The sequence below is a fragment of the Emydura macquarii genome, unplaced genomic scaffold, assembly GCF_026122565.2.
Source record: "Emydura macquarii macquarii isolate MOO-44397 ecotype Brisbane River unplaced genomic scaffold, CSIRO-AGI_Emac_v2 contig_1790, whole genome shotgun sequence".
In the NCBI taxonomy this organism is placed as follows: domain Eukaryota; kingdom Metazoa; phylum Chordata; order Testudines; family Chelidae; genus Emydura; species Emydura macquarii.
In genome coordinates, this window is record NW_027131927.1 from 14,447,654 (window position 1) to 14,460,821 (window position 13,168).

General features: G+C 41.7%; 1 protein-coding gene across 2 annotated transcripts in view; it reads right to left on the reverse strand.

The window, feature by feature from the left end:
• UBA6 (ubiquitin like modifier activating enzyme 6) overlaps positions 1 to 8,174 on the reverse strand; it is a 48,083-nt gene extending 39,909 nt beyond the window's left edge. The window contains exons 1-5 of one of the 2 annotated variants that reach the window (XM_067556911.1): positions 8,043 to 8,174; positions 7,209 to 7,323; positions 2,007 to 2,069; positions 1,746 to 1,840; positions 827 to 855 (exon numbers count right to left, since the gene is read on the reverse strand). In XM_067556911.1, the coding sequence (XP_067413012.1) occupies positions 827 to 855; positions 1,746 to 1,840; positions 2,007 to 2,047 (165 nt within the window). In that variant the 5' untranslated portion in view covers positions 2,048 to 2,069; positions 7,209 to 7,323; positions 8,043 to 8,174. Of the gene's footprint in view, positions 1 to 826; positions 856 to 1,745; positions 1,841 to 2,006; positions 2,070 to 7,208; positions 7,627 to 8,042 lie in introns of those variants that run through there. The other variant, XM_067556912.1, reaches the window with a different exon arrangement.
• Positions 8,175 to 13,168: the final 4,994 nt, after the last annotated feature.

Below are 13,168 nucleotides of genomic sequence, written 5' to 3' on the forward strand. Positions count from 1 at the left end.
GCTCAGCATATAACATGACAATAACACCACTTGTTTAAGGTATGACACTTGATTATTCATAGCCACTCACTGTAAGTGGTAAAAAAATATGTAAATAAGCTGTCACTGCAATATTTTTCCACCAAAAATGGAAGATTCCCTCCCCCACCCACAAGAAATGGTTATTATTCCAAGACCTGGAATGCCTGACGAGGTATGTTCCCCATGGGTGTTATTTCACAGCCTTAACCTGGCTGCATAAGAATGCCTTCAGAGAAACTGATGCTGGCTTTTGATGCATTGCATTCACTGATACTGAGTAGACTTTTAAAAGTGCAAAGGAATCTTCTGGGGAAAAGCAGTTTAAAAATACTTCTGCCTAACTATTATGCCTGATAGCATGAATGAAGAGTAAGAGGATTTAAACCACATTAGAAAAAGTTAACAGTTTAATCACAATGCGCTCAGGGCCTGAAGTGTCATGACATGGTATAGCTCAGAATAGAAAAACTGTTTAAAACTCAAAATACCAGTTACTTTACCAAAGGTCAGTGTTGCCAACATAATAGTATATCCAATTCATTGGTGACTCATCTTTATTAAATGGTGTATTTCAGAGTTCTTTTTCAAAGGGGCCCTCCTATGAGATGCAGACTAAGGAAAGTATCAAAACGTACTTCAGGAACAAGTACAGCTTGTCTTATCAGAACCTCATGATAAAACTATAGATTCCTCAATCATTTGATCCCTGAACAAGAACGTTTCCAGTCACTGCAAAAATGAAAATGTTACTTAACTAAAAGGAAATTTATAGCAATTCCTCTTACAACAAAACTGATTTACATACCTTTATTCCAGCTAGAACTACATTCTTAGCTGAAAGACAAAAATAAAAAGGTGAACATTTACAGGATTGAATGTAAAACTCTAAGTGATGTAAAAGTTACCTGCCAGGAGTGAAATCGCTCATTCCTTCTATTTACATAAAAATTTCACAGCTTGCAGCAGTCACACATCTGTCTGAATAACTTCTCAATTAATCTCCTTCATCGAAATCTCAGAGAATGCAAAAGAAGCTTTTTACCCCTCACTTGTGAGCTACATTTGTTTTCTGGCAACCCTCCATCCAACAAGCATTATTACATCTAATAGAAGAAAGGGCTATCATTACCATTTAAAAAGGCTCTGTGCCCAAGTCTGGTGTCAAATAAAACTCCAAGTAAGGTCAACAGAAGGGACCATAATCCCAGATGACAGTTGACAGGCAACAGAAGCAATCCGTTGACGTGACTCTTCCCATCCAAAGCAGAGGTACCAATTAAGAGGTCCCCCGTGCCACGGGAATTCTCAGATGGCCAGGTAGGGCCAAATTCTAACAACTCTGCACCACTCATCAAATGAGAATATGGCCTGTAGTTTCAGATTATTTAATTGTATAAATTCATAGATTAAGGCTAGAAGGGACCATTATGATGATCTAGTCTGACCTCCTGCATAACATAGGCCAAAGAATTTCACCCAATAATTTCTCAATTTAACAGAATAAATAGCAGTGCAAATGTATTTAAAAATGCTTTACAGCACCTAGCTACAAAAAAAATCTATATTTCTATATTCCATATTGTGATTCTGCTCTATGTACATATGTTGTACATATATTCACTCAATGTACACTAAATTTATTTTTTTAAATATACCTTTAATGTATTTCTGGTGGGCACATACAAATTATTCATTTTTTAAAAATAAGTGCTATTTAAACTTACCAATTTCCACACCAAGCCCACCCATGCCACTCAGGAACACATGGGACTGCGCCATCTTCTGCATTGCTGTATCTCCAAGAACATACCTCTGCCGACTACATACAAGAAACACAACATAATTAAGTATCAAAAGGATGCACAAATAGAGCTCCCTCAAAATCCTGGTATTAATCCTGGTATTAATGTTACAGCAATGTGTACCTACATGCAGCAATATCAACAATATACCTTACAGTGGCATATCAGGTATGACATTCTCACCTGTATAAAGCATCATCGATCTCCATAGAATCTGTTGCCATGATATGATATAATGTGTTTGTGCTAGGAAAAAAAAAAAGAATGATAAAACGAATAGAACATGCTTACAAAGGAAGCAACTTTATAAATACCTACTATAGTTTTCTTAGTCACATCAGAAATAAATTAAGTATAGATGAAATACAAAAAAAACCCACTGATTTGAAGGTCAAACAAAATCATAATTGTTCCTTCCAGCCTTTAAAAAAACAAAATAAATCTGTGAACTGATGCAGTGTTATATATCTAAAAGTTGAAACACACAAGAGTCAAGAAACCAAAAGTTAGGGATCTCAATGCAGTTTTAAGTCTGTCCTCTTATAATAAATGGACAGAAACCTTGCTTTAAGTGCAAAACTCAACCTGTACTCTGGAGCTGAAACTGACATCTTCATAATGTAGATGTTAACTTACTGCAACATGTCCAAGTTACGCCAGATAAGAGAAGCATAACTTTGAATTTCCTGGCTTTGTGCATGTACGTTTTCACTAAGTATTAATAGCTTTACATTTTATTGTTATTATTATTATTATTATTACTATTATTATTAAAGAAAGGTTCTGTGGATCTGAATGGTTATAAAGAATAACTGGAAGAAATCATCTGAATCGCTCATTTACACTTCTGGGAAACAGATACTGGTACCACATAATGACAGCCAATGCACAGCAGAAGTAAAAAACCCAAAGTATTAGGATGTATAAAGAATAAAATAGGAAATACTGAAAATAGAAAGCCTTTACAGAAATTCAAGTTTATGACAGAAATTTTTTTTAAAACACCACATTTAACCACAACTAAAGGCCAAGAACTTGGTAGGATTCAAAAAGGATTAGACAGTTTTATGAATAAAAACATATAGTTACATTAGATAGGACAAAAAATACACTGGATTCAGGGCATAAATTCACCACTAAGTGATTAAGTTAAAAAGAAACTTCCCTCTGGGCAGGTTATTCCACAATTACCCAGTTTGGGAATCACTGCATGTTCCTATGAAAGATCTGGTAGTAGCGCCTATCAGAGACAGGATACTTAACTAGATGGACCATTGGTGTGATCCAAAATGGCAATTCCTATGGTCGTCATTAGATGACACATTCAATTCAATTTCCTATGTTCTGAGAGTGATTAAAGTGCACTGCACTTAAAAGTACCAGATGTCAATATTGTGATAAGAGCTCCAACAGAAAGGCTACAAACCCTTTCTATCAACAGCTTATACTCAGATGCCCAGAAGGTCTGAACAGTTTTCCTGTCAAATGCTATAGAAATAGATTCATTTCAAAGAAACGTCTGTTAAAGTCGCTGGTTCAAAGGTTAAATTTGTATCTGTTCTATTCCTCAAATGCATTCTAACATGCCTCATAGAATATCTAACAAAAGTAAATCAAACAAAACCATATATTCTGTCTTGTATCTCTGATTAAAAAAGAAAAAGAAGATTGCTCAAAAAACAAACCAACTGCTCCAAACCCCTAACCAAAGAGCTGAGAATACACAAGCATCACATTATGCTTTAAAGATAAGCAGAACTTTTATTTTCACCAACACCACCACATTTGTTTGCAACATCCATACATTTCTTGATTCATATTTTTTATTTTTCTAACATACTTTAATGCTATTTATCTGGCATTTTAGTCCAATGGCCAGTAACATCTAAGATGTCTACCTCACCTCTGACACTGTAAACTAGATATCAGCTAAGAATAAAGCAAATAAGCAGTTCGTAGGCCAAGCCTTTTTTGAGATTTGGTTTCAAAGAAATTATTACAGACTTTTCAAGTGAAAAGATTTTTCTCCCCCTCATACGAACAAAATGAAATCTAGTACCCAGAAAATATTAGCCCAATCAATTTCATATGTTCTAAAAATTGTCTCCCATAGACATTATAACTCATGCCGCATTTCAGGCAGAATGAATTTTTACAGTAAGCTAAGAAATTGCAAGGGTGGATGCAGAGGTAAAAAACATGTAACTCATTTTCCATTATAAACAACTCTTTGCCAATTAAGGAATTACTGTGCGTCCACAGTTTATGGATACAGGGACCATGTCATGCAACTTTATAGATGAGCCAGTAGGTCTCAGCCCTTAAAGACAAGATGTCACATATACTCATATTCTCCTCCTTTATAGAAAGCTCAGCTGCTTATTCTGTGGTGGTGTGCTGGTGGTGGTGGCTGACTCACTCTCCATCACTCACCATTCAGTGGATAATATCCTAGTACCTGTAAATCCCCAAACAGTCTTGTGTAAAAAGCAAGGAAGTACGATTGGGCTAGACATGAGAACCGATTCCAGATATATCTAGACCTGGAAGGATTTGATTTTTAATCAGTAAATGTTGGTGAAAATCGATTTAACCACACACACACAAACCGACCAAAATTATTTCCATCTATAATAATCAAAATTTACAGATAGGCAAAGTAAGAAAATGCTGCTTGATGATTTAGAATTTGACCTAAGGATATTTAAATTTGCATATTTTGATGTGTTTTAAGAGTTAAAAAGCTTTAACTTTCTGAATCTCAACATCTATTACCATTAAGAAATTACTGTCTGACCCTCCCAGGATTTCCTGCAACTGTGAAAATAAAAAAGCTTAAAACCCATAATTTTGCATAACTGTGAACATTTAAACTGATAACCGAAAAAAAATGCTTAAAAATAAACATCGATAATGTCCTTCAAAATTATGAAACCAAACATCAAATTCTGCCAAGATTACGTATGCCACACACAACTCGCTTGGACATTGTTCCTCCAGCGTGCATATGAATTCCAGGTTTCCCTCCAGTGCCCTTTGTAGTCACAAAAAAAAAAAAAAAAAAAAAATCACTGCCAATAACCCCATTATATTCAGCAGCAGATACAGCTCCTTATTCAACAAGAAACCTTAAGGATGCTATTATTTTTAAATTGGCTTTCAAACAAACCCAGAAATATTTTCCTGTAACTAAACCCTGTCCTCATTTAATTCATTAAATCCAGGTGAGTGTCTTTCAGAAGACAAATAAGCTTACTGGACAGTTGGACCGACATTACTTTCTGCAAGCCTCCTGAAAATGTGTACATTTGCCGTTTTGGTGTTTGGATGGTGCAGTTTTGTTTGTTTGCTTTTTAAGGTAAAGCTAGATGTCAGCATTGATAATGTAAGCTTTTTGTTTTTAACTGTACCCTACCCACAAGTTTAAGCAAGATTTTTTTAAACAAACTGAGCTATTTCTGCAAAACGACATACAGAGGAATGAGTTTGTCCGCTGAAAACCCTTATTCAGAGGAATTGGGATTCTTCTTACTCTCAGGACATGTGTGAAGGAGAAGAAACAGGGCACTGGTGATAAATCTATAGTATTAAGGTTTTTTAACCTGTAATTTACCAGTCCAAAGGATTAGTCATGACTGAAGTATCATTTGTTACTAAGTAACTATTCAGTGGGCTAGGTGAAACAAGTTAAGCAGCTGATTCCCAGTGACCAGTGTCTACATTGGAAAAATTCACCATTGTAATTAGTGGTAGTAAGTTCCCTTGTCAGCAGTCTTAGCCAAGAAGCTAAGGACTGAGTGGACATGGAAATACTGTCTGATGGCTAGAGGCAATCCCTTCAGATCAAAAACAAGACAAACTTGTGGGTCACGGGAAGTGACTTTGCATTACCACCAATACCTGTGCTGCACCTCTCATCTAAATACATTCAGGGCCCTCACCACAACAGCACTGAGAACCTCACAACCATTGTTGGGTATTTCATTACCCAGTTTTACAGATGGGCAACTGAGACACAAGGCAGATTAAATGACTTGTCCAAGGCCACACAGGAATTAAAGAAGAACAGGAACTGGACCTAGGTCTCCCCAGAGCCAATCTGGTGACAATCACAAGATTGTCCTTCCTCTCTGTGGATAGAGGACTTCAGGGCTGCCAGACAGACTATTTCTCCAGCATAAATTCATATTTAAAAAAGGAAGATGTGACAGAAATAACGTACTGTCTTCAGAACTTGGGTACACCATCCATCATGCTCTAGTGAACTAGTGGCTAATTATTAAACAGTAGTACAGCTACTTTTTTGTGAGGAGTTCAGCTCTGACTTTTGCAATCCTGAAAATTGTCAGATTGACAGCTCTAGAGAGCAGAGTTATCTAATCCATAGAGCCATTATTATTATTTATACAGAACTATAAATGCACATGGCACTTCGCACAAATGCTCTGCCTGATATGTTTCCCCCTTACACTGCACCAATGAGCCTTCTCCACACTGTGAATATCTCCGTGTCACTACAGCACAAGAGCCACTCCACCAGCGATAACAGCAAAAGCAATAACACATACTGACCTTTAAGGTTATCATCACCGTATCATCTAGACTTACTAGAGATATGGCCAGCCTGACTAATAAAAATATCTGCAGCTAATCTACACTAATACCCCCACCATTGCTTAGCATCAGTGCTATGCACCAACGAAACCATTACACAAAAACTGCAGCCAAGACATCACCCATTTGCCTTACCCCATTCTAAATCATAACCAGAGTGAGAGGGTAATTCAGTCTAATTGGCCATGTCTACACGACTACTTATGCCGGCAAAACATATGTTGCTCAGAGGTGTGAAAAAACCCTGAGCGACGCAAGTTTTGCTGTCATAAATAGTAATGTGCACAGCACCTGAGATTCTCCTGCTGACATCGCTACCACCGCTCGGTGAGGTAGTTTTATTATGTTGATAGAAGAGCTCTCTCCCATCATCACAGAGCAACTGTACGAGTGAGCTTACAGCAGTGCAGCTGCATCAGTACAGCAGTGCCGCTGCAAACTCGCTAGTGTAGACATGGCCTTAGTCCAGTAATCTAATCATTTTGTTGAAACCACCAAGGGTGCCAGTGACCTCCAATTACAGGATTTTTGCTGTCCTACACAACTGAAGTGTGCGCCCCATCAAGTTTATAATCCCATACTCCACCACCACCCTATTTGCCTTATGTATTAAAGGCCTCTGCAAGCATCCACTCTAATTTGAAGGCAGAGACAATTATGCTGTCACTTGCAATATGAACATATGTGCTACGAATTAGATTGAAATCTTAATCATTTGGTAGGAAACAATGATATTGTGTAAAATTTGTGCTATGAAACTGTGGCACTTACTTAAAGGGGAGAGCACACAAATATTCTGGTATTTGATTAGTTCAGATATATTGGGAGGTCAGCATATGGTTCAGCCACTCCTGATTGCTGGTCAGAGTTCAGAAGGGCTTCTTTGCTGCAGCAAGAAATCAAAGGAGAGGAAAGATGAAGGGGACAATGGTCTGTCTGAATATGAGACACCTCAGAGATGACCGCTGACTGTAAAGGTAACGCACACACCTGTAAGGGCAGTAAAACACTTGGTAAATTTTCTGCTACCGCTGATGGAGTGGGATTTCAGGGCACTAATGTTGAGGGGGAGGGGGTGAAAACGGGAAACAAAAAAGGAGAAAGGTCTACAAGTGTTGTGATATTTTATATGGAAAATAAATGACTAAGTGACCCCATGTGTCCCACACAGAAAAACTAGGCCTAAATCAGTTCCTCATACAACCACCACAATCACATTGCTCCCTATATGCCCGCCCCCCAACACCTATAACCCTACCTCCCACCAGCACCCGTTCATCCTTACACCCCTCAGCTCACCCCCCAAACTCCCTCCACACCAGAACCCATTCACCGAGTCCCGACACACCCCTTCTTACGCCCTCCAGAACCCCCTGCCCCCGACCCAGCCCCCCATGGGCACGGTGGGGGTCAGGCATGGCAGCCGTGGGGCCGCAAAGACACCGATCAGTACAATCCCCCCGCCGGTCTCCACAGGCCTCCCCGAGCCCGGCCACGGCGGGGAGGGGATACGGACGCGGCCGGGCCTCGCCTCCCCAGGCAGCGCGGCCGAGCCCGCCGCCCGCACTTCCCCGCGAACGGGAGCGGCCCGGGCCCGGTTCTCACCGCGTGGCGGGCTCCGACTCCAACGGCAGCGGGAGGAGGATCAGGGAGGGCCCGCTGAAACCCAGCAGCCCGGCCGGTGCCTGCGCCAGCCGCCAGCGCTTCCCCGCCTGCGCGACAGAGGGACGGTCTCGGTCACGGCACCGCCCCGGCCCGCCAGCTCGCCCCGCCCCGCCTGCATTCAGCCCAGCCCAGCTCAGCCCCTCACAGAGCCGGCCCCACCTCCGCCGGCCGGGCCTCTGCAGAGCCCGCCCCAGCCCAGCCCCTCACAGGGCTCAGCTCTGCCCCGGCCTCTCCACCACAGAGCCCGGCCGGGCCTAGCACCCAGCCTCAGCGCCCGCAAGGCCCCAGCCCCTGCCCAGTACACGCACAGCTCCCTCGCCTGCACCCAGCCACCCTCGGCCCATGCACAAAGCCCTATACAGAACCTCCCCCCCCCCCCAGCTCCTACATAAAGCCCCAGGCTCCAGCCCCTCCACATAGCCCTATACAATGCTCAGAGCCCCCGTAGTCCCTGCAGCCAGCTCCATCCGTACACAGAGCCCTACACAACAGTGCCCCCCGTTCCCTACACTCCACCACAGCCTGCCATGGGTAGGATCTGCCAGAGCCCTCCTGTCTCCCCCAGCTCTCATGCAGCCAGCCCCCACCCCCCCATAGTGGCACCTCACCTCCTTCCAGCCCCTCCACATAGCCCCCAGCCCACAGCCTGTGAACACAGCCAGGCCAGCCCTACTCCACAGAGCCCCCTTGCCTCACCAGCCAGCACAAAGCCAACCTCATCCCCAAGTTCCCTTGCAGCCACAACCAGCTCCCCTCATCTCCCAACAGCCCCACCCAGTAGAACTGCCCTTGCCTGTCCCATCCACTATTCAGCCATACCCATCGTCTGCATCCCCACTGTCATCTTCCTCCCACAGTCTATGGCTCCCTGACTCTCTCACGGAGACACCCCAGTCCCTTCACTCCAGCATAGCTCTGCATAAGAGCTCCACTTCTGCACCTCCAGAGAGACACCCACCCTCCACCACCTCATAGAGCCACACTTGTCCCTGCTTCTCCTCTGTACAGTCATCCTCACCCCCCCATCTCATCATATGCAGCTGCTCTCACCTCTCCTCAGCCTTACCCTAGAGAACCAGCCACACACAGTCCTGACCTGTGACACAGCTGCCACCTGAACCCCACAGCTTCCTCCTCATAGATCTACCCCAGCACCCATGCTTTGCCATAACAATACACAGACACCCTGTTGCCTCAGAAGCATCCTTACCTTGCCCCATAGAAATGCCCAGTCCAACACTCTTATGTCTTCCATCCTTCATAAAAAATATCTGCTACACTCACAGACTCCTTCACTCAGCCCTACAGCCCTCACCATTTCACCTCCTCCCCACCCCATATTGATACCCTGCCTCACAATCTCCATAGAGCCATTTGGTACCTTCATCTACATCCTCTGTAGAAGCACTCTTTTCTCCTCCCAACCCTACACATCACCTTAGCCCTACAGCCCCTAAAAAAGACCCCCATCCTGGACACCTTATCTCCTTTACCTTCCCCATAGAGATACCCTCATCCTTATATAGATACCCTCCTCTTCCCACAACTACCCTATCCTCTAGAAGAGACATTCAAACCGTCTACATCTCTCCACTATAAAGTCCACACAGAGACTCCTCCATGCCCAGGTAGCCCAGCCGCTATATTCTCCACAACTTTACTCTTATCCTGATTCCAGTCTCCTACACCCTCTCTTCAGACACACGCATCTCATCTGTCCGTACATCCTCTGCACAGACAATTGCATCCTATCCACCATGTTTGCACATATTGTAAATCCTTTCCTCCCCAGCCACTGCACAAATACCACCATTCAATACACCATCTGTTTCTCCCACACAGAGCTTTCTTCTCCATGTACCCTCCATAGCCCCGATCTCTTACATCTCACTTGAATGTGAAGGTTTTTTTTATTGTTTTAACTGTGCAACCTTAATGTTGCATTTATCTAATTGTTGCATTTAATTATGTACTTGATATTAAAAAAAACCTGAAATACTGAAACAATATGTGTGCACACAAGGTAAAACAAATTCTTATTTTCAAGAATATCAGACTTGTTCAAATTGCTGAGATACGTAGCACAATTTTTTGGGGTGGAGGGTGTCCTTCAAGAGTGTTCACTCTAGCAGCAGATCTACACTTAAAAGGTTGCATGGATGCAGATGTGCCTCTGTAGCATGTCAATGAAGACATTCCTATGCTAACAGGAGAGCTTCTCCCATCAGCCATAGTTAATCCACCTTCCCAAGAGACAGTAGCTATGTTGACCAGGGGGATTAGGTTGGTATACACCTACGTCGTTCCGAGCAACACAGTGATATTGATATAGGTCTGAAATACAGATTACATAAAATGATACCAATATTATTGTTTTGATTTATAGTGGTGTTCAAAATAAGTCTCTTAGACAGCTAAAATGGGATTGCCTGGTAAACGCACAATGTATGTTCAGTTTGTCTGCACCTATATTAGGGATATGTTTCAAAAATTTCCTTTTGTTGCTACCAGCAGTTTACCTTCAGTGCTGTTAACAACATTGGGAGTTCTAATGTAAACAGGCCATGGGCTGTTGGCCACTATTTTAGGCTCTGATTCAGCAGAGTACCTAATCACCTTTGTATGTAATTACCTTGTTGAATTGGAGCTTTAATCATCTTGTTGGATTGGACCTACTCTGGGTAAGTTTAAGCAAAACAGTGCTTAAAGTGGTATTAGCAGCCATCAGGCCCTCAACAGTGTAGACAAGGCCCAAAAGAACAAAACAGTATTAGTGAATTGAGAGACTTGCTGATTTCACACCTTCCCTAATGTTATGGATTTTGAGTTCCCATTGAAGTTACTGGGTATAGGAATCGCTTTACAATATCAGACTCATGGTCCATCTAGTCCATTATTTTGTGTCTAACGGTGACCAGATGCTTTAGTGGAAGGTGCAAAATGCCGTGTAGCAAATAATTATGAAATAATTGCCATGGAAGAAGTTCTTCCTAAACCCCATCAATTAATGGCTGGTGGATGCCCTGAAGCATGACAGCTTATTTGCGGATGAGTATTAAGTTGTCTAATGATTGAAATAGTTCTTCCTTTTGTGACCTATTTCCAGTGCAAGAAATACACCCTGGCACAGTTGGGTATTGTAAATGCAGGGACCTGTTCTGCACTGTCTGGCCCCTTGTGTAGCCTGGTATATTTTTGTAAAGTGAGTGCGAAAGGCCATTGAATCTGTTTTGTGCTCCGTTTGCACAAGTGTAAATGATTGCACAAGGTGTAAGGCACTTGAGAATCAGGCCCCAAATGCCAGTGTAGAATTAAATGTAATGCAGGATAAGATACATTGTTGTCAAGGGAAATAACATAATAGTTTAAGAATACTTTGGGCTGGATCCTTACCCCTGTTTTGGCTGGGCCACTCTGGCAACAAAATAAAAATAAATTTAATAAAAAAACATTTAAAAACAAAATAAAAAACCTCTGCGTAGGTGATGTAGAGATGCTACAGCAACTCTATATCATCCTTATTCCTGGGCAGCTGTGCTGCCCGGGAAAAGAGGGAGTGACCACGTTATGTCCCAGCAACCTTCAACTGCCAGAACAACCCATTGGGGCTAGTTAAAACATTCAGGCCCACTCTAATTTATACATTAAAGTTGCATTTGTCCATCACAGTTTTGTGCCAAATGCAACTTAGCCAGAGCAGAGGATCTAGACTTTTACCTGCTCCTTTTTGAACACTTTAATTACTTGTGGCTATGAATTATAATGCCAGGGACAAGTATTTCTAAGGGCTAACCCTTACACTAGACAAAGAAGAAATTGCAGGCTGTCCTATAAATCTCTTCCCTTCCTTCCCCCCACCTCTTCTTCAAGGTCACATTAGTGTTTATGTTTACCTCAAAAGTGAATTCTCCATTCCATTTCAAACAAGATAGTTCCTCTCTTCCATTATGGCAAAATTTGACTTCTGGTGGGTGGGTGGGTAGGGAGACAGGTATGGAGATTCTCTTGATGTCAGAACACACACACTTTATCTAGATAGAATGTAAGGAACAAACGTTGTCACACATACCTGGGCAAATAATTCTGGTGGAAAAAATATTTCACAAATTTCATGACATTCACAATTTGTATGAATGATATTTTGTAATCACCCATCTTTGTTTTAATTACAGAGTGTACAAGAAAGCAAAAGTAACTCTTAACCTTACCTTATCAAGAACTTTCTCTGGAGTCAGACAGACTTTCTTCTATGGAAAATGGATCCATTCTTGAAGGTTATCCCCTCTCTTCACTGAATGTGTTTTATATGCCTGATTATTTACTGTTTTATTTATATAGAACCAGCAGTGTTCTAGGAACCTTACAGATGTTTATAAAGACATAGGCCCCAATCCTGCAAAGATTTACATGTGGTCTTCACTTGATGCACTGTGAGTGATACCAATGACAGCAACTGTTCTACTCACAATGGGTACAGTTAAGCACATGAATAAGTCTGCAGGATCAGGGTCAGAGTTCCTTCCCCCAAAGCCTTTATTTCTCAAGCAAAATGAATGGGAAGATGAAAAGACGTTTCATATGACCATTAGAGGACACCAAAATTCTATATTGTCTGATTGGTTGCTGAGAGCAAGTGAGAGAGCAATGCAGCTGTTCAGGATGAGGTTCAGAAATGAAATGTACATGTAAGGATTATATTTGCTTGCTTGCTTCAAATATAGATATAAAAATCAGAAAATACAAGGATAAACTATTAATCATTTTTTGGAACCAAGTGCTCCTCCTCACTGCAAATATTTTTATATACATGAGAGAGACATATGGTCACTCTCAGGAACATGTTACAATCAAAGTCCTGGTCTACACACAAGGTTGTACCAATTTAACTTAAGGTGTGGATTTTATACTGGTTAAATTAGATCAGTGCAATGCAATTTTTTGTGTATGTCCACTCAGATCAGGTTAAACCGAGTTTGTAGTGGTTTAGTTTGCATTTATTTGCAAATTGCAGCAGACATATCAAAGATGAATGACTCACACATAAAGCACTGGGTGGCCAAGAGAGG